This window comes from Penicillium verrucosum (genome assembly GCF_028828655.1).
Source record: "Penicillium verrucosum strain IBT 35672 chromosome Unknown utg000004l_segment0_segment0, whole genome shotgun sequence".
NCBI lineage: Eukaryota > Fungi > Ascomycota > Eurotiomycetes > Eurotiales > Aspergillaceae > Penicillium > Penicillium verrucosum.
In genome coordinates, this window is record NW_026643213.1 from 3719645 (window position 1) to 3737342 (window position 17698).

General features: G+C 50.7%; 7 protein-coding genes across 7 annotated transcripts; 2 read left to right on the plus strand and 5 right to left on the minus strand.

Annotated features, from left to right (window-relative positions):
* Positions 1 to 142: 142 nt before the first annotated feature.
* Positions 143 to 1169, minus strand: N7516_010697 (60S ribosomal protein uL6; the record flags this gene model as incomplete). The annotated part of the gene is made up of 4 exons (XM_057223415.1): positions 143 to 193; positions 265 to 442; positions 548 to 851; positions 1124 to 1169. 4 exons carry the CDS (start codon positions 1167 to 1169, stop codon positions 143 to 145), a joined length of 579 nt encoding a protein of 192 aa, XP_057070636.1.
* A 394-nt stretch (positions 1170 to 1563) lies between these two features.
* Positions 1564 to 2511, minus strand: N7516_010698 (glutaredoxin; the record flags this gene model as incomplete). Its single annotated transcript, XM_057223416.1, has 3 exons — positions 1564 to 1880; positions 1940 to 2363; positions 2434 to 2511. 3 exons carry the CDS (start codon positions 2509 to 2511, stop codon positions 1564 to 1566), a joined length of 819 nt encoding a protein of 272 aa, XP_057070637.1.
* A 726-nt stretch (positions 2512 to 3237) lies between these two features.
* N7516_010699 (alpha/beta fold hydrolase) lies at positions 3238 to 6017 on the minus strand (the record flags this gene model as incomplete). The annotated part of the gene is made up of 2 exons (XM_057223417.1): positions 3238 to 4172; positions 4217 to 6017. 2 exons carry the CDS (start codon positions 6015 to 6017, stop codon positions 3238 to 3240), a joined length of 2736 nt encoding a protein of 911 aa, XP_057070638.1.
* Positions 6018 to 7152: 1135 nt separating this feature from the next.
* On the plus strand, positions 7153 to 11129 carry N7516_010700 (uncharacterized protein; the record flags this gene model as incomplete). Its single annotated transcript, XM_057223418.1, is given in 4 exon segments — positions 7153 to 7446; positions 7551 to 9138; positions 9198 to 9311; positions 9325 to 11129. The coding sequence occupies 4 exon segments, from the start codon at positions 7153 to 7155 to the stop codon at positions 11127 to 11129; spliced, it is 3801 nt and encodes a 1266-aa protein (XP_057070639.1).
* A 410-nt stretch (positions 11130 to 11539) lies between these two features.
* On the plus strand, positions 11540 to 13304 carry N7516_010701 (RXT2 domain-containing protein; the record flags this gene model as incomplete). The annotated part of the gene is made up of 4 exons (XM_057223419.1): positions 11540 to 11612; positions 11679 to 11800; positions 11892 to 12045; positions 12127 to 13304. 4 exons carry the CDS (start codon positions 11540 to 11542, stop codon positions 13302 to 13304), a joined length of 1527 nt encoding a protein of 508 aa, XP_057070640.1.
* A 680-nt stretch (positions 13305 to 13984) lies between these two features.
* Positions 13985 to 14426, minus strand: N7516_010702 (uncharacterized protein; the record flags this gene model as incomplete). Its single annotated transcript, XM_057223420.1, has 2 exons — positions 13985 to 14159; positions 14212 to 14426. The coding sequence occupies 2 exons, from the start codon at positions 14424 to 14426 to the stop codon at positions 13985 to 13987; spliced, it is 390 nt and encodes a 129-aa protein (XP_057070641.1).
* A 1579-nt stretch (positions 14427 to 16005) lies between these two features.
* N7516_010703 (uncharacterized protein) lies at positions 16006 to 17625 on the minus strand (the record flags this gene model as incomplete). The annotated part of the gene is made up of 1 exon (XM_057223421.1): positions 16006 to 17625. The coding sequence occupies one exon, from the start codon at positions 17623 to 17625 to the stop codon at positions 16006 to 16008; it is 1620 nt and encodes a 539-aa protein (XP_057070642.1).
* Between the last annotated feature and the right edge of the window lie 73 nt (positions 17626 to 17698).

Below are 17698 nucleotides of genomic sequence, written 5' to 3' on the forward strand. Positions count from 1 at the left end.
AAAGACGTTATTCGCGTAAGGGAATCAGTGAATTTCAAAAGGGTCGTTTTGTTTTTGACATTTCGCTTTGCTTCCCTATATGCAAGTAGGCGAAATTAAAGAAACCTCTCCCGGACACCCCATACATTCCCAAGCAGTACATTTACTCTTCGATGATGTTGCCCTTCTCCGACACGTAAAGACCGTCCAAGAACTGCAGGTGGTCAGTATAAATTCAGAGACTCGGGTCATCCCAGTAAAAGCAATTATGTTCGTATAACTAACCTTACGGATATCCTTGTTACGGACACGGCAGATCTGCTGGATGTCGGCGGCGGACTGGGACACACCCTCGAGGGAGTTACCGGTGAGGACGAGCTCATCCTTGACGTTGGCGGAGGGAGCAATGTCGACATCGGGCTGGGCAGTGATGCGGCGGACGTACTTCTCACCGAGGAAGTTGCTGATGACAAAACGTTAGCGCGAGTTCCTTCACAACTGACTTTCACGGTATATTTCCGAATATCATATCGAGAAAGAAAAAGACGTAGGTTCGAGGGTTCCATACCGGATCTCCACAATAGAGCGGCCAGTCTCTTGGTTGGGCTCAATGTTGACGTTGATGGGGAAGTGAGCGTAGACGTAACGCATCTTGTACTTGAAGCCACGGGTAACACCGATCATCAGGTTGTTAATGATGGTGCGGACGGTACGGAGGGTAGCAACACCCTTGCGGGCACCGTGGTGCAGCTCGATGGAGATAACGTTCTGCTCGGGGCGGCCGAAGGTGACGGCAATGTGGGAGAGATCCTTGACGAGCTTGCCGCGGGGACCCTCGACAGTCACGACGCGGGAGCGAATCTGGACCTTCACTATAGAGCAAAAAAAGATTCGGGTTAGTTCAAGGCCATTTCTTTTTTTTGTGAAATTCAATATTTTGAAGAATCAAAATCAAGAATTGTCCGGTAGATGTGCGAGTCGCCGATCCCACACAACATTCCCTCCTGCTTCCGCTGCATTGATGCTGGGTATTGATCGTATGTCGTGCTAGGCTTGTGTGTTGAATTTCGTGCCCTCAAAAGAGAAGTTGTATTGTGTGCGACCGGCTTCCTCCCATCATAAAAAAAAAAAGAAATTCGCTCACCATTGTCCAGAATGGGCAACCGTTCCTCGGAGTGAATGTACCGCATCTTGACGTGACTTTTGGTGGTTGCCGGGGGTGTAGATTGTCGATGTCGGGGAGGTTCAAAATTCGAATGGACTTGGTGGTGGAGCGAAATTGGATGTCACGGGGTTGTGCGTCGCTTAGGGCCATTTTGGGTCTAGCGCAATTAGGGTTCCTTATCAGCTTATCGTCTTATCGTGACTTGTACCAGTACTTGCTCCACCGGTTTTAATTGAGTGATTGCCAAGTAAAGGTACATGTGGTAAATATTAAGCTGGAGCCTGGAGTTCCTGAGCAAGTTCACTACTATGTACAATGCAAATAAGCTGCAACAACCATATATCTCCCCCTCCCGCTGATTTTCTGCCAGCTATGAGCTATGGCTATCAAAATTTGAAACTTATTTTACAATACTAACCTCATAGTGTTTTCTCAACCTCCTGGTGCGACACATCCACGATCCATTTCCCGCCCATTTGTCGCAGCGTCGAAGCCAGCTCGTCGCTCTGATCCAATGCCGCAATATCGTCCCCACCACCTATACTCTTCCCGCTCACGAGCACATTGGGCACAGTGCGACGCCCCGTACTCTGCGCAAGCAGGGCCTGCAGATACGGTCCAAGCGGGTGTTTATCCAATTCGACGACGAACGGTTTCGGCTCAATAGAGTAGTGCTCCAGCAAAATCGACTTGGCTTTCTTGCTGTAGGGGCAGTAGGATTTGGAGAAAACGATGACTGGATGCGGTTAGTCTTGGATACGGCCAAGAAATGGACAATGGGAAACAGAAACATACCTGGAGCCCGCTTAAGAATCGCATTAAGCTCTGCCGTCGCCTCGGCCTCTTTCTTTTCTTTCTCCTCACGCTCTCTTTTTGCTTTTTCTTCGCGCTCCTTCTCCTCTTCGCTCTTCATATCCGATTGGACCTCTGACGGTGTATCCTGGCTCCCCTTCTTGGGAATGATCATCTTCGTCCGTCCGGCAATCGGGATCTCCTCCATATCTTCATTCCCTGTAGCAGGAGGAACGGCAGCTTTCTCGACCTCAGCGATGGGCACCTTATCACCTGCGCCCGCGCCCGCAGCGCCATTCTGTCCGGGTGCATGCACAGGTTGCTGGATCTTCTCTTGGGCCTTGGCCTGTTTGGCTTGCTCTTTCGCTTTCATTGCGTCGAGGGTTGACCGATAAAACTTTTGATTTTGGATTTTGCTTGCATCGCCCTGTTGATTCGATTGCATCGTATCAGATATCTGAAGAAACGGGGCGAAAGAGGGAGATCTAGGGACGTACAGTGTAGTAAAAGACCATGAAAAGAATCGCGATGACCGCAATGACAATTAGTCGAAGCCGCCGATGTGAAGAAGGCATGGAGAATTGTGCTTATAACCGTGTGGCTTGTGATTTGAATCAAAAAAAAAAAAAAGTTGATTCCAAAATGTTCAAGTGAAGTTCGAGGTGACGTGTTTCCAGAAGCCAAGAATTCCTCCGTTCCCGGCAGATCTAACAATTTAGGATATTGGGAGCACTCGGCACTTGCGCATCTGATCCAAAATCTTCCAAACCTGACAATTAAAAGATCAAAAGCCCCAAACAGGTCAGGAGAAGTGGGGTCAAGGGGCCAAGGGCATGTTATCCCTGATTTGCGGGTTTGCCCCGTCTGAGCGCTGATGCTTGGCGGAGCTATGATGTACATATTATGCTTGTTTTATACGAAGTATGTCGTACTCTTATTTGAATTTTTACTATGGAGATCAAACTGAATTATCAATATTGATTAGAATATGGCATGACTGGGTATTATGCTAAATCAGACGGGCTCTTTTGTTCAAAGGTAAAACCCATGTCGACAGTAAATCATAGAGAGGGCATGAACCTCGCACCAGTAGGTGTATGTGGATGGGTAAGAAATAGGGTAAGAATAAATGATAGGATATAGAAGTTCAAGGGAGTAGGTCAGAATAGTGAGGATCGCAGACCAGCTGCGACCAAGCCTGTGTGGAAACGAGAGTGAGGGTAATTAGTGGAAGATACGCCACCAGGGCTGAAGGTGTAGTAGATGTCGAAGACATCAGATAAAGGGGGAGACTGGGGGGATCAAGTTTGAATCGGGACACCAGGCCGTGTAGCATGGCTGGCAGTGGCTCGGCGTTTGCCTTGGACAAGGATCGTCCAGTCCTCCCACTCCTTGGCAATCTCGGTCAAGACATTTCCCATGACACCAGCAGATGCCATGAGGCCGTGGCCTTCCCCTTCAAGGATCCGGACCTCGCAGCGGCGCATTGTCTTGCCAAGCCACTGGACATTCTCCACTGGAACACGGGGGTCTTTGCTTCCATGATGGATCACCACTGATCGTGTGATGTCCACGTAGCGGAACCCAATCGTTTGGCGACGCTCGAGGCAGACCAACAAATCAACCGCCGGTTTGGCGTTGGTAGTAGCCAGCTCCCAGATCCTGTAGGTGAGACGGGTATCATAGTCATGCTGCCGTTCGACTTCGTCTTCTGGGGACTTTGCGCGAGAGGCGAGAGTGGTATCACTTTTTCTGTGCGAAGGGATGGTCGAAGCGGACGGTTTGATATTCGGTACAATATCCACTCGCTGGGTTTGTAGGTTGTTTTCAACGAAAGGTATAGGCGGCACAGGAGGGATGGCATTCGCATTGGAAGTCTCTTTAGCGGTAGCCTTGCGCTTGGCCCGCCGTGGGGACTTGGGTAGACTGGTGGTGATGCTGGCACTAGTGGCACTCATAAAGCTTGAATTGGCCACTTTGAGAAGGGACGTGGGAAGAGCACGGAGAATTTTTTGGGAGTAAGGGACCGCGTTGGTGGGCGCAGGATCCTTCTTGGAGCCGATAGTAGACAACTGAGATGGGGGAATCCATGGAGCTAAGAGATGAATGCGGCCACGAATGTGCTGCGGGATTCGGAGAGCCGTGGCAAGAGCGTAGATTGCGCCGGCGGAATGGGCAAGAATGGAAAATTTGGTCACTCGGAGGTGGTTGCAAACGATTGCAACATCATCTGTTACTGATTAGCGCGGGGTTAGAATCTCTCGGGGTAGTCTTGCTTACCAGGCCAGCTGAGAGGGGTGGTCGGCTCGTCTCCCTGGTGCGGGCCACTCTCGCCAATGCCAGGGCGGTCCAATGTCACCAGTCGTAGATTGAGCGTCCGAGCCAACTCATCATAAAATGCCATCAGATACCGAGTGAGACCCATGCCGACACAGCAAAGCACGACATGGCCCTTCGGATCACCGACTTCTGAGAATGCGATGGAGCGGCCAGTGGTTGGGTGGATCACTCTCTGGGTCAGCCTCGGCGAAAAGATGTAGTCGTCGACAGCAAGATCAATTGAATCCGCACTCGATGGTCGTTCAGTGCTGTATGAGGGACGTCCATTCGACACATGGGACAGATGACCGGAGGGAGTGCGGCGATGGGTAGTTGGTTTGATTGGCTCGAGGGACTGCCTGTATCTAGCTCTCTCAGAATCCAGGTTTTCGGTGGATGACTTGGGCAACTGCGGTGGTAGATGGGTAGGTTTCGATGCGAGTGGTGCTCCTAGTCGGTTCGCGCTGCGACTTTTCCCTGTCATCACGTTTGGAGAAGGAGCACTCTCGTTGAAAGATGGCCGATCGCGGGCTAATCCATTCTGCATAGCCTGATCGACCTCATAGCCTAGAACGCGCGAGACCTTCGAAGCCTTTGCCTGCTTCACGGGGCTCTTCTTAGTCGGGGATTCAGGGCTGTTTCCCACTTCCAATTCGGTCTTGATCTTCTGCTGCTGTTCTTTTAACTCTTGGATCCGGCGGGTCACCTGTTCTGCGTCATTGCTCGTTCCCGGTGTGCCATTGTCTGTGTTGAACTCTTTGCTGGCCGTGGAAGAGTATCGACTATGACGACCAGACAGGTGCTTTTTCGAGCTGGACGACTGGCTATGCCGATGTCGCAGAGAGGAGTCGCGAGTTGGAATGACTCTACCGCTTCCAATTCCGCCGGGTTTACTAGCATCTGGAGTACCGTGTAACGATTGATAATCTTTAGTGGGTGGAGTACTCGCGACTTTCTCTTCGTATGGCTCTTCCTTGACATCCGCAGGACGAGCCTCCTCTGTAAGTTCCGCCATTGAATGTAATGAGCGCAAGCTTGTTCGGTTGCGCGGGACGTTATGTCGTAGACTGTCGTTGTAGCTGGTAGTTTTTCGCAGGCGTTCGACATGTGGATCCTTTTCACCCATGAATTCTCGTGATGACCTCTTCAATAGACTAAATTGACCCTTTAGGCTTTTTGTCCGCCCTGCAGAACTATTCGAAGCAATACTCGGGGTTGACATGCGGGGGCCAGGCTCTGTGCTGATCGTTCCGAATGAGGAAGACTCTGGGGCAGCCGTCACAGATGTATAGGATTCCCTTGAGGCTGGGCGAGTGGAGCATGAGTCGGTCGTTCTGAAATGTTTGAATCTCGGCGATCGAGGGGACTTTGGTGACGGGGGTGCCCTAGCCATGCGAATGACAGGGGACGATGCCGCATCGTCGGGGTGTAAAAATGGGGTTTCCGATAGCGCGGGTGGCTCAACCGCTGGCTTGTAGGCACCGTAACTCATTCCAAACCCATGTTGCTCGGACGAAGGAAGGGAGTGAACTGGAGCTGTGCGTGGTACTTCCGGTAATGCTGGATCTGATTCGGTATCGAACTTTGGAACGGTGTCAAAGTGCGAGTTTAGAGGCACGGAGATGGTAGAAAGGGAGGAAATGAGGGAGGAAATGACTTCAGGCGAGGTGGGATCAGTTCCATGGCGTGAAGGCAGCGATTTACGACGGCGACGACGACTAAGCAGGGCCGATTCTGCCTGGATGGGGTTTTCATTCGACATAGTTCAATAGTCTAAGGGTTACACCCTTGGAACTAACAAACTTCAAGGATCGGATGCAGGTTAAAAATGGGTACACGCATGATCTACTGCATGCGAAAGATGGTTTTGATAAGGGTTTCTGGTTCATAAACACAATTTCCCCCTTACAATATTTGAGATGTTGAGATAATAATAAAAAAAAGAAGATTGAAAGTGAGTGAATGTAAGAAAATTAAAAGAAGGGATCCCGGTTATACCGGAGGGGGTGAAAAGAAAGAAAAGGGAGTCTTATTATTTTTTTTGGAGATCTCTTAGCGTTCACGCCTTTTCTCCACTGGGGGGGATCTTAATTTGCCGATAACACTAGGTGGATGTAGGGGGAGTAAGAAATATATGATAGAGTACGAAGTACAGATATAATAATATAATATAACTAGTTATAAGATTCTTTATTATCAACCGTAAGGTCCAAGTATTTGAGATTCCACGTGGATTCCAAATTACTCTCCTTCTGGAAGAACCCCTTAATAGGCGTTTAATAGGCTCGATAGGCTGACTATACGAGGATGATGCTGATCAAACTCATATTATAGAATATATAGAATACGAAATAAATATCCAGCTGATATCCAATTAATTTGTTATGTGTTTCAAGTTCTATAAATGTGAATATAAAATAGAACGTGAAATAGTATAAACATAGAAGAATAGGGCTAAACAAATATATATAGCAGATCTATATATTCGGACAGATAATTGCCAATCATAAGCTAGACACCAATTAAACGTCTGATATTTACCACACTGTATTAGTTTATTTGCATATATCTATTTTATGCAGATATCTAAAAAAACATTGAATCTAAACATGTCAAAATACTAATAATACAATCCATCAATGGTCAACTAACTACGGAGTACTCCCTGGCCACCTGATCGATGTAAACATAGTTGACCGCCCATCATCGCCAGATGGCAGTATCCCCCAACCATTGCCTAGTTATCTTACCCCAAAACATCATTGAAACTCCAAACGATATTTGGGCCTTACTCTCGTTAACAGCCTAGTTATTTATATCTTGCTCCTAAAACCCCAAGGTTTCCACTTATCCTCTAGACATGAGGTGACTGCGCTGCGAAACAGCCATTGCCCGCAATGGACGCCTACCCCGAAGACTACATCAATCACAATCTGCCTCTAATCCTACTCTCAGGACTGGAGGCAGATTCTGAAAATGACACTGAAACATTCTCAAGCTATCCTCTGCTACTAGAGAAGGGGACTCATATCTTCTCAGATTTCCCACCTCTGAGCGGGGCTGTTGCGGAGGAGCTCCGGAACATGATTCTAGAGGAAGATAGCTCTCAGATGCCATGGAAGTCCAGAGTGACTGTAAGCGGGAATACTACGATAGCAAATATTGGTTACCGCATCAAAAGTTCTGGCCGCGTATGTTGATACTCTTATGATTCCAATCGAGTTGGTTTCACAACATCGTACTGCGGACTACTTGCTAACACCGACACAGTCATGCAGACTCCCTCCACGAAAAGCTGACCCCCCCTATCCCCTCACCACCAACTACTCCCAGCGATGACCAGGACAATGAACACTCGGAATCGAGCGCACACTATGTCCTCCACTCGCCCATATCGCCTTTGTCACCGGGTTCCCCAACTTTCCCAGATGGCTTGCTCACCCCTCTATGGGTAACCAAACACCAAGATCTGGTTCCAGCAGCAGTGATCAATTTCTTCCCATTCTCATTAGACCCGAATATGAACTCGCTACGAGACAATCAGCTCAAGATCGAGATCAACAGCTTGAAAAAGGAATGGCAATCCTCCGGGTACAAGACGCGATTTGTGGTCGTTTTGATATCAGAAGAGGGAGAAGAAGGCGGATACGAGGGCGAGATTGATGATCGCATTGCGGGTATTCGGCGGGCAACAAACCTTGACTCCAGGTCGATATTTGTGATCCCACCAGACGCGATTTCCTCGGAACTGCAAGACTTTGTGAAATCACTCTTCTCTCTACTGCAACCATCGGTCGTTGAATACTATCGGGATCTGTCCAAGCATGCCAGGCGCAAACGTAACAGGGGCAGTATCCCTCCTCCGACTGCACCGCCAACGACCGGAACTTCTCAGACCCTATCATCTCAAGGCTGGAACGTACGGTATGAATTCAAGCTGGGAATCCTTGCCGAGTTTCGCCAAGAAATGGATGCAGCCTGTCGGAACTATGAGAGTGCGTATGATACTCTATTTGGACATGAAGTATTCGAAATTATTGCGGGCTGGAATCCTCGATTTAACGATGCGCGCCTCTTGGCCGACGCCCTTGCCATTCGGATTATACGCTGTCTGTTATGGACGGCTCAGACGACCGCCGCAGCTCGGTTTTGGGTAGACCACAGAATCCGTGTAAAGGATATTGTCAATCGCAGAGGAAAGGGCAGTAAACACTACGGATGGGAGGCCTGGGAGGCGCGCTGGTCGATGGTAATGGCACAGCTTATCCGCCGAGCAGAAATTCCGTCTCTTTCCAGCGAGATCTCTTCTGAAAAGCCTGGCGATCTCTATACTTTACCCGAGAAATCGATTCCAACCGGGGAAAGAATCAGACCCTGGGAACATCTCCACCACGAGGGCTACTGGCTGCACCGCTCAGCGAAACATACAATGATCCGACGTGCGCTTGCCCATGAAATTCCCATGGAAGACCGCAAGGCCCCCGGTCAATCACCCGCCTCACAACTTGCGAACAAATCCTACTTGTACGACACATATCTTGTTCCCGATACTCATGTGGAAACACCCCAAGAAGGACGAACTGGCTTCGACCACTCTGGTCTAATATTGAACACGCTGAAGGCTGCTATCGAGGAATTTGCAAAACGCCACCAAACAAGGAAAGTTGAGAGCTTGAGCCTTGAGGCGGCCGAGGAGTATATGCGCATTCGTTCATGGTCCGAAGCGCATAACCTTCTCCAGCCGCTGTGGCCTACTCTTAGCTGGCGCCGCTCAGGGTGGTGGCATCTGATGGTGAATTTCGGATGGGCACTCAGAGAATGTGCTCTCAGGGTGCAGGACAGTGAGACAGTCTTGCGAGTGGACTGGGAGCTGCTGAACAAGAGTGAGCTAATCCCCGTTATCCGAGCGTATTGTCTTCAATGTTAATCTTCATTCCGATAGATTTCAAACCAAGACCTGCGTGGCATTATGACATCCACAGGAGTCTTGAAAGTTTACCTTCAGAAAAGCCAAAACCTTCTCTTATCCTTCGCGCAGAGGATGTATTAACAAGTCGTAAGTTGGCAAGCCCGAAATGCAAAGATTGCACTGACCTCTGTCTTCAAAGTGACCGCATCATTGGTGTTCGAGAAATCCGATGGCAACGTTGGGGAACCTCTACAGGCTCAACTTTCCATTACATCATGTGCTCATAAATCCTCGGCCCCTATCCGGCTTTCAGAGGTCAAACTGGTTTTCGAAGGATGTCTTCGCCCAGTAAAGGTTCAATCTGACCAGAATCAGGATGCTGACACCACAACGCCATGTCGCATCGCAACTCTTCCACTCCGCGAGCCGAGCAACCCTGATACCGTTGTCCAATCCCCAGCCGGTGGACTGACCGCACTGGTGGGTATAGCAGATCTGACTCTGGGGCCCTCCCAGACCAAAATATTCAACCTCACCTGCATTCCTCGCGAAGCTGGTGAAGCCAGGGTTGCTTCAGTCACCATGCTGATCGAAGAAGAACAATTTGATTTGGGCTATGCGATCACCGAGCCAGACCAGCGTGAATCGTTCTGGTGGCAGCAGACGCAAAAGGGCGTGACCCGCAGAAGAGTGGGCAAGGATCGGGATACCGGCAGATGCAAGGTTATGCCTAAGCCTCCCAAGATTCGCCTCACAACTCCCAACCTGAAGGAGACCTACTATACCAATGAACTGGTGATGCTTCAGATTGGTATACACAATGAAGAAGACGAAGCTGCCGATGTATCTGCTGAAATCAGACTCTTCGGCACCGAGTCCACAGCTCAACTACAGTGGCTTGACGGCGATGGCAACTCTGAACCCCTCGAATCAGGCGCCAGCACCCCGACTGAGGGGCTGTCTCATTACTTGAAACGAGCTGTGGGTGTTCTGGAGCGCTCTTCGAACAAAACACTTACAATCGTGCTGGCGGATACCCGGGAGGCTACGGATTTCACGTTGGAAGTTTCGGCTGTGTACCATTTGGTGTCTGATATCCAGACACCGATTATAAAGAACATCACCGTGGACCTAACATTTATTCGGCCGTTTGAAGCAAACTATGAATTCTTGCCTGCAATTCACCCTCAGCCATGGCCCAATTTCTTCGCTGTTAGCGATAACCTACTCGAGGATGGCTCTGCGCCAAGTCCTGCAGGCCTGTTCCAGAAGTGGTGCCTTAATTCCAAGGTGGTTTCCTTTGCATTGGAGCCGCTGGTAATCGACAAGATCTCCCTGATTCTTCTCGAAGCCAACGGGGGAGCCATATGCGAGGTTCACTCGGAAGAGCTTGTCAGTCCAGAAACGGCCCATCTCGCACCAGAAGAACTGCGCGAGTCCAACTTCTGCCTCGATATTCAGAAGCTCATTCTCGGAGACCGTCGGCCAACGGCACTCACCTGCGCATTGGAGGTCAATTGGCGTCGGCAGTCCTCTGAATCTGCAGCTTTCTCTGACGCAGACAACCCGGTTACAACCACCGTCCTCGATATTCCCCGATTCGTCGTCCCCATGGGTGAGCCTCGAGTCCTTGCATCGGCTACCCCATCCAACAATATGCCAGGGTTGATCCATATGGATTACGTGCTAGAAAACTCCTCCACCCACTTCCTCACCTTCAATCTGGTCATGGAAGCCAGCGAGCACTTTGCCTTTAGCGGGCCGAAGACTACCGTTGTGCAGCTTGTGCCGCTGAGTCGTCATACAGTGAACTTTAATTTGTTTGCGGCGAAGCGCGGCCTATGGATTCAGCCACAGCTGGTGGTTATTGATACCTACTTCAACAAAACGCTTCGTGTCCTTCCAACGGGAGATATGAAATCGGACAAGAAGGGGGTTCTGGTATGGGTTGATGCCGACGATTGAATGATATGACTAGGATCTGAGATACATGCTGTAGATGAATTCGACTGTCTCATAATAAGCAAATATTGTACATAGAATAAACATCCCCAATTTCACACTTGCTACATGGTATGTCACGTGTTCAACCCTTATCACATAACCCGGGTTTCCTAATGAGGCTAGCGGCGGTCGGTCTTCCGCATGTCTTGCCGTCAGAGAGCTTCATCACAGTCACTCAAAGACATTCCAGCTCACTTCCCTTGATCTCCGTAATATCTACACATATAATTGAGGCCTCAGCATCGAAATACACAGCCTCTTACCTTTCCCCTCCTCGGGAATCCGTTCCCACGCCTCATTTGCCCGAGGACCCCCTCCAACGCGCAACCAAACTTATCTAACCCGACAGCCTCGTTGCTGACACCGTAACTATGGCGGCGCAAGCAGCGTTGATCGCTGATACTATCATTGGAATGAAGCGGGCCTTGCGCAGAGAGCGTGACGGTAAGTTACTGGCCAAGCAGTCTGTCTTTTCAAGTAGAATTGTTTTCTGACATCTTTCTTCACTAGATAATGGCCCGGACGACCCGATCATGGCACCGACGAACCGGGGAAATAAAATGCATGCGAATGCAAAGTATGTGAGCGAAGGTGCATTGGGCTACATCAACGCCGAGGATTACTACAAGCAGGTGCGTTGTTTGCCGATCTCGGCACTTGGGTGCTGTGGCAATGAGTTGGGACCAGGATTTTATGAAAACTGACTTTTTGGCTGGTAATTAGAGGGTTGATCATGCTGGTTATACGCGCTACATTCTTCAGCCGAACCCTGTTCGCTATGATTCAGAGGGAGACGAGCTTGATGAGGATGATGAAGATTCCGAGGCTGATGCTGTTGCCGCTGAAGAGAACCCGTTCTCTGGGATTGCGCTTGAAAGTAGGTTCTTTATCCCCCTTTTAGAGTATTATCTGTGGCTTCATGACTGACCTGTTTCTTTTTCTTTTCTTTTTTTTCTAGCCCTTCTGTGTCCATTGAAGCATCCGTCCGAACTCCCCACCCATCCTTCTATGTCCCAAGCATACACTTCGGAAGCCCTGGAGAAGATGACAGCGGCGGTAGAACACAAGCTCCGCCAGGAACGGGCTTTGCTCTGGCGCGCCAGGAACTTGCATAGGCAATTCCTCGGTGATAGCGGTTGGATGCCGTGCGGTGCGCTCGAGACGCCCAATGACCACTTGATCTTCGACCCTAGGCTTGCTAGTAATGATCCGAGCGTATATGCCGGTCAAAGTGCAAGTGGGGCTGGTACTCCATCCACCGCTAGGGACCTCAATGGCCCACAGGATGTGGCACAAAAGGTATCTGCATCAATAGCCCCACAAGACTCGCAGCTGGCACAGAACGGCACAAAAGCCCAGCCCAGTTCAACGCAGAATGACGTGGAAATGGCAGAGGTTCCAGCACAGGGCGAACCCACCAAGAACGGCCTGCAGCTTAAATCGGAAGAGACCGATGCCACCGTCAAAGACCTCCCACCTCACCCTAACACCTCGACTCCCGCCCAGGAGAGCAACAACAGCGATGCAGTCGGGGCAAGCACAAACCCACCCCGCAACGGGAAACAAGATATGGACACGAGAGAAGCCGATCCCGTCAATACAACCGAACTCAATGACGACACAGAACAAGACCTCGAGATGCACGACGGCGACTCACCAGAACCGCCACGGCGAATGAAAACGCGCGCGCAAGCCAACACAGTCAACCCAAACGAAACTGAAAATGGCTCCCCACTCTCCTCCGACACAGCCTTCCCACTCCCAACTCCGCATCCTCTCTTCCTAGTTCCGGACAACATCCGCCCCGATCCCAACTTCGGCCTCCCCGCCGCTGAAGCCGAGGAAACCCGCCGCCTGCTCTGGTCATATATCCAAAAGCAGGAGGAGACGGTGCGCGGGGTTGAGCACATGCTCGATTCGCTGAATAGATCTTGCCGCATGAAAGCCGATGTTTTGGAGTGGTGTAAGGCTGAGGGACATGTTGGCGAGATGAGTGATGGCGAGGACTGGTATGACCGTGAGCAATGGGGACTTGCTGAGGGGGAGGACTTGAAGAAGGGCACTGATGAGGATGAGGTTGAGACTGTCGATGAGAGTCGGACACAGGGGAAGAGGGGGAGGGGAAGGCGGCAGTGAGGGATGGGCTGTTGTTGGCAGTGCTATTCTATTTTGCTTTGCTTCTTCTTCTCTTTTGATCTTGGGGCCTTCTGGCATTGTCATGTCCAGGTCTCTCTCTTCCTGGTGATATAAACTCTACATACTAGTACCTTGTCTCTTGTCTCTGTCTCTTTGGGTTCTTTGATTCATGTGGCGTCGGTATATACCCTCATTTCTATAATAATCATGGTTTTGGTTACTGTTTCGGGGTTCAACAAGACATCTTTCATTAAATCTACATAAAAAAAATAACACCTGGAATGTCCTTGAGACAGCCATTCCAGGAGGGCACGCATGTCCACTTGGATAGGAGACAATGCGTGCATGGTGAGCCTGTCCAGGGGCTATTGTATTGCTGTTGTCCTCATTCGCATTCATAATTGGTATTGTTGTTGCTCTGGCCTTCATCATCGTAGGTTTGCGCCTCGTCTTTCGGGCCTCGTCATGTCCGCCCATGACAATCTTGAGGTCATAGCTGCTACGCCCCTGCAGCTGCAGACGTTTTGGCCCGTGAGAAAGGATGTATGTAGCATTGATGATAACTGCCAGAATTCGGTATCCGGACTTCTTCCCTCGGCATAGTCGAACAATGTCCTGTAGTTATCGGGGGGAAGGGCTCGGTTCAGGCTGCCAGATTGATCGTCAGCTTGACGGTCGAATTACGACTCTGTTTCTTGCTTTCCAGGACTTCCATACCAAGATCCCGCGCGCAACGCGTCAATTGTCATGTCTGGGTATGACAAGTCGTGGTTATCATCCTCATAGAGGGTGTGCATTAGGTCTTCTGTGTCTTCAGCTTCGAATTGCGCCTTCCACAGTGGTGCCAGTAGTTTACTGGTTGCTGGAAGTCCACACAGTCTTTGTCCAGGTAGTTTTCTCGGCATACCAAGGTACACCGGTCAGAACATGGACCTGGCGAATGCTGTTTTGTTCTTGTTTTTTCTTTTCGAATTCCGTAGATGTTGAAAGTGGTAAATGGTTCGTATCGAGTCTTGGATGTGCTTCTTCTTCTGTGGGTATGTTCATCTCCCCAGGCATGATCGAGCCAGGGGGCTGGACTTCGGAAGTACCGTAGTTTCTCGGTGCTCCCTGCTCCACCATTCCTGTCTCTGAACTTCGAATGATCGAGTGTGTTCCTCCAGGGTTGCATCGGGCTCAACAGGACAAGTTCATCATGGTTTTCGCCCGGAGTTCCAAGTGCTGGGTTGCCTTTTATCACGCGTGGGCTGGTTCACCAAGCCCTTGTAGATTTCATAGCGTAGGAAGAACACACCCAGCATGACCCTCGCTGTGAAGATATTCCTTCCCCCCGTCCGAAAGCCTCAGAGAAGGAAAGACCAGCAAAGAGTATCGGTGGCAAAGAGTATCGGTAGCGGCCGGCGAACTTTATACTTCGAGTCCTTGTCAAAGGGCGAGATATGGTAGTATCCCGTTTTAGTCCGCGACCAAGGAAGGTCATGCCTAGCGAATCCGACATGTTGGAAGCCGCTTTTGCTTTTGGTTGGTTCCTGATATGTCTTTTCCGCTTTCCGAACGCGGGCTATTAGGTGGCTTGTGCAGATGCATCCGATGGCCGGCCGAAATCATGCTTGCTTCTCTCATTTGTTTTTCACTTTCTCCTCACCGGAGAGGAGATGCACAAAGAGCGGTACCGCCGGCGGTGCATCAGATGGTACAAATGCAACGCCGCTACGGTACGAGCCCGAGGGGGGCTGGTGCCGGCGGAAAGCTGGCAGTAGGACTGGCCCCTTGCCTGGCTTTTGCTGCAGCCTGCCGCTTTTGGGTCTCAAGGTTTTTGACCGGGTTGAGACCCGAGGAGAGAAGAGGAGAGAAGAGGAAAGTCGAGCGTTCTTATCATATATATGTCGGAACTACGAACGCGCGTTGGTTTCTAGCAAACGACCTTCCACAGGCCGGGGCGTTGCATAGTTAAATTGAGGCATTGGGTATAGACCGAGATAATATGAAGACATTGGGATATAGTATAACCCTATCACAACTGAGCTGATGACCAGGCCCTTTTAACAAGGGCATATACCCCAGCGAATGCTTGTGTGAATGCGTGTAAAGGTTTTTTCGGTTACTTGTTAGGGTAGGGGAGTATAACAGGGTTTCTAAGTTAAAGACTATTTCTTGAGGAGCCCTAAGCTTCCTCTAGGTAGTTCAATTCATGGCTAACTAGTTATATAGTTCCTCTTAGGAAATACGGCAAAGCCGGATATAACCGGATGTGATATAGAGAGCGGGGAAAGGATGAATATGTTATTTTGGAAGCTTTCTCCCTCTATAGGGCTTCCTTAATAAAAAGAGAGGGAGACCTAGCGTTCTACCGCCTAAAGGCTAAAGTCTGTTACACTGATAGTCAGGGGAAGGCAAGATGGTTCCTATTCGTAGCAAGCCCACGCTGCCTATGGAGGGGCAGCGGGTCTGTGCTGACTAACTACTATTATGTAACATCTGCCGCCGCCGAAAGGCTCGGCCGCCCCGGCCGCAGCAGGGAAATGCGAGAAAAGTGGGCAAATAGCTAGTAAATCATGTAAACTGGGGGTGCAACAAGCAAATATTGATGCAGAGCAAGGGGAATTATCAGATGTAGCCGGCCTTCCCTCTATCGTCCGTAACGTGTCGCTACAGCAAAGAGTCATCGGCGTAAGGTATTTGCGAAGCAGCGAGTGTGTTGTCAGCGGGGCGTCGTTTCTGGGTCGCTGTCGCTGTTTGCTGGTAACAGTTTTGCCCATTCGTTACGCAAGCGCCTGAAGATGTCGACTGGGAGGTCGTCGCGTTCTTCGCTGCTCACCGCTGCGGAGAAGGCGGGCAGGCTTTGTGCGAAGTGGATCGCGTCCCTAATATGTGCTGCGTCCGCCTCGGTTACGATGTTCGACAGCGTGTCGTTCATGTACGTTGGCAGCATTTGCTGCTTCGTACGCTGGAGTAGGGTAGTCGCCTCCGTGTCGGTCATGCTATTCTGGCCTGCGAGGCGTAGAAACTGCAGTGCTTTCTTGCTCGCTGCACAACTGGCTGCGAGTGCTTCGAGACGGCTAGCGGCGGTCATCAGTACCGGGAACGATTGAGCTGCTTCCAGCCTCGCGAGGTTATAAAAGGATTGTAAGGTCGCGAGGTTCTGCTGGGTTTCGGTGTGAACCTCGGGCGCGGGAATTGTAGTGATGTCGATGCTCCGTTCCGAGTCGTCCGTCATTGTAGCTGCGTCCCTGGTTTGCACTTTGATTTTGCCTGCTGGCTGTGTCGTGTTCGCGTTGCTGTCTTCCGGCTCTGGGGTCGAGCTGGCAGTCGGAGTGGTAGCGGTGAGTGTGATCGGCTTTGTCTTGCGACGCTTCGCCGGGGTCGCTGCGGCTGTCGATGCTTTCGTCTTGCGGTATCGAGACGGGTGCGGTTTCGCGATCTCTTCCCATTTGAACCGTGTGCCGGTCCGTTCGGGGGTGATTTCTTCCGTCCAGTTGCTGTGCAGAGCTGCTTCGTATTCCTCTTCTGTCTGGTTGGGGTTCCGTAGACAGATCTCGTAGGGGTTGTCCTCGTCCGCGGATTGACAGATCTTGGGGTGAAAGTGTTTCTGTCCTTGCAGCGTACCAATCATTCCTCCTTTCTCGGTGATGATGAGCACTGGGTAGCTGACGCGTTGATTCCCCTCGAAGTAGATCTTGTTGTCGCGGGCGTACTCGGTCCATTTGTTGATCGGCAGGCTGCCGGCCTGAGGTTCGTAACTGTCGAGCGTGATGTTTGCTGATGCGGTAGGCTCCTTCGCTGGTAGTATCAAGCCGGCTGTAAAGCGATTGACTGGCCCGGGGTTGCTGCTTAGGAGCCATCCGCAATTGTTCGTGCCGCCGGTGAAGGCGTACCAGTCTTTCCAGACAGGTATGGTTTTGAGGCCGTTCTGCATGATCGTGATCGTTGGTCCGATAGGCACGCGTATCTTCCGAATCTCCCCTTTCGAGTCGAAGTCCCATGGTAGGAAGGTTGCGCGATATTGCTTGTCGTGGATGCAGATCGATACGATCGCAGCGTCGTCCGTCAGGCGTACGTACTTCGGTTCCCAGAGCACGCGGCCTGATCTATCGAAAAGCTGGTCCTGTGGCGGTAGCGACATTAGCTTCCAGCCGCTGTGTCCGCCGCGTTGCCCTTTGATCTGCTCGAACTCTTCGCCGGCACCGTCACCGTCCACCCATCGATTTGTCACGTTTAGCTGGCCTCTCGCGTGCTGCCGGGCGAATTCGCTGTCGCACCATTCCCGTAGCGGTCTGATCTCCAATGCTAGTCTTTGCTCCTCCGTTGTCAAGGTGTCCATGTTGGCGAGTGAGGTTGATGTATGGATGCGAGTGTAGATGAGAGTTGTTGAGTGGGCAGTCGGTGTTATTGGT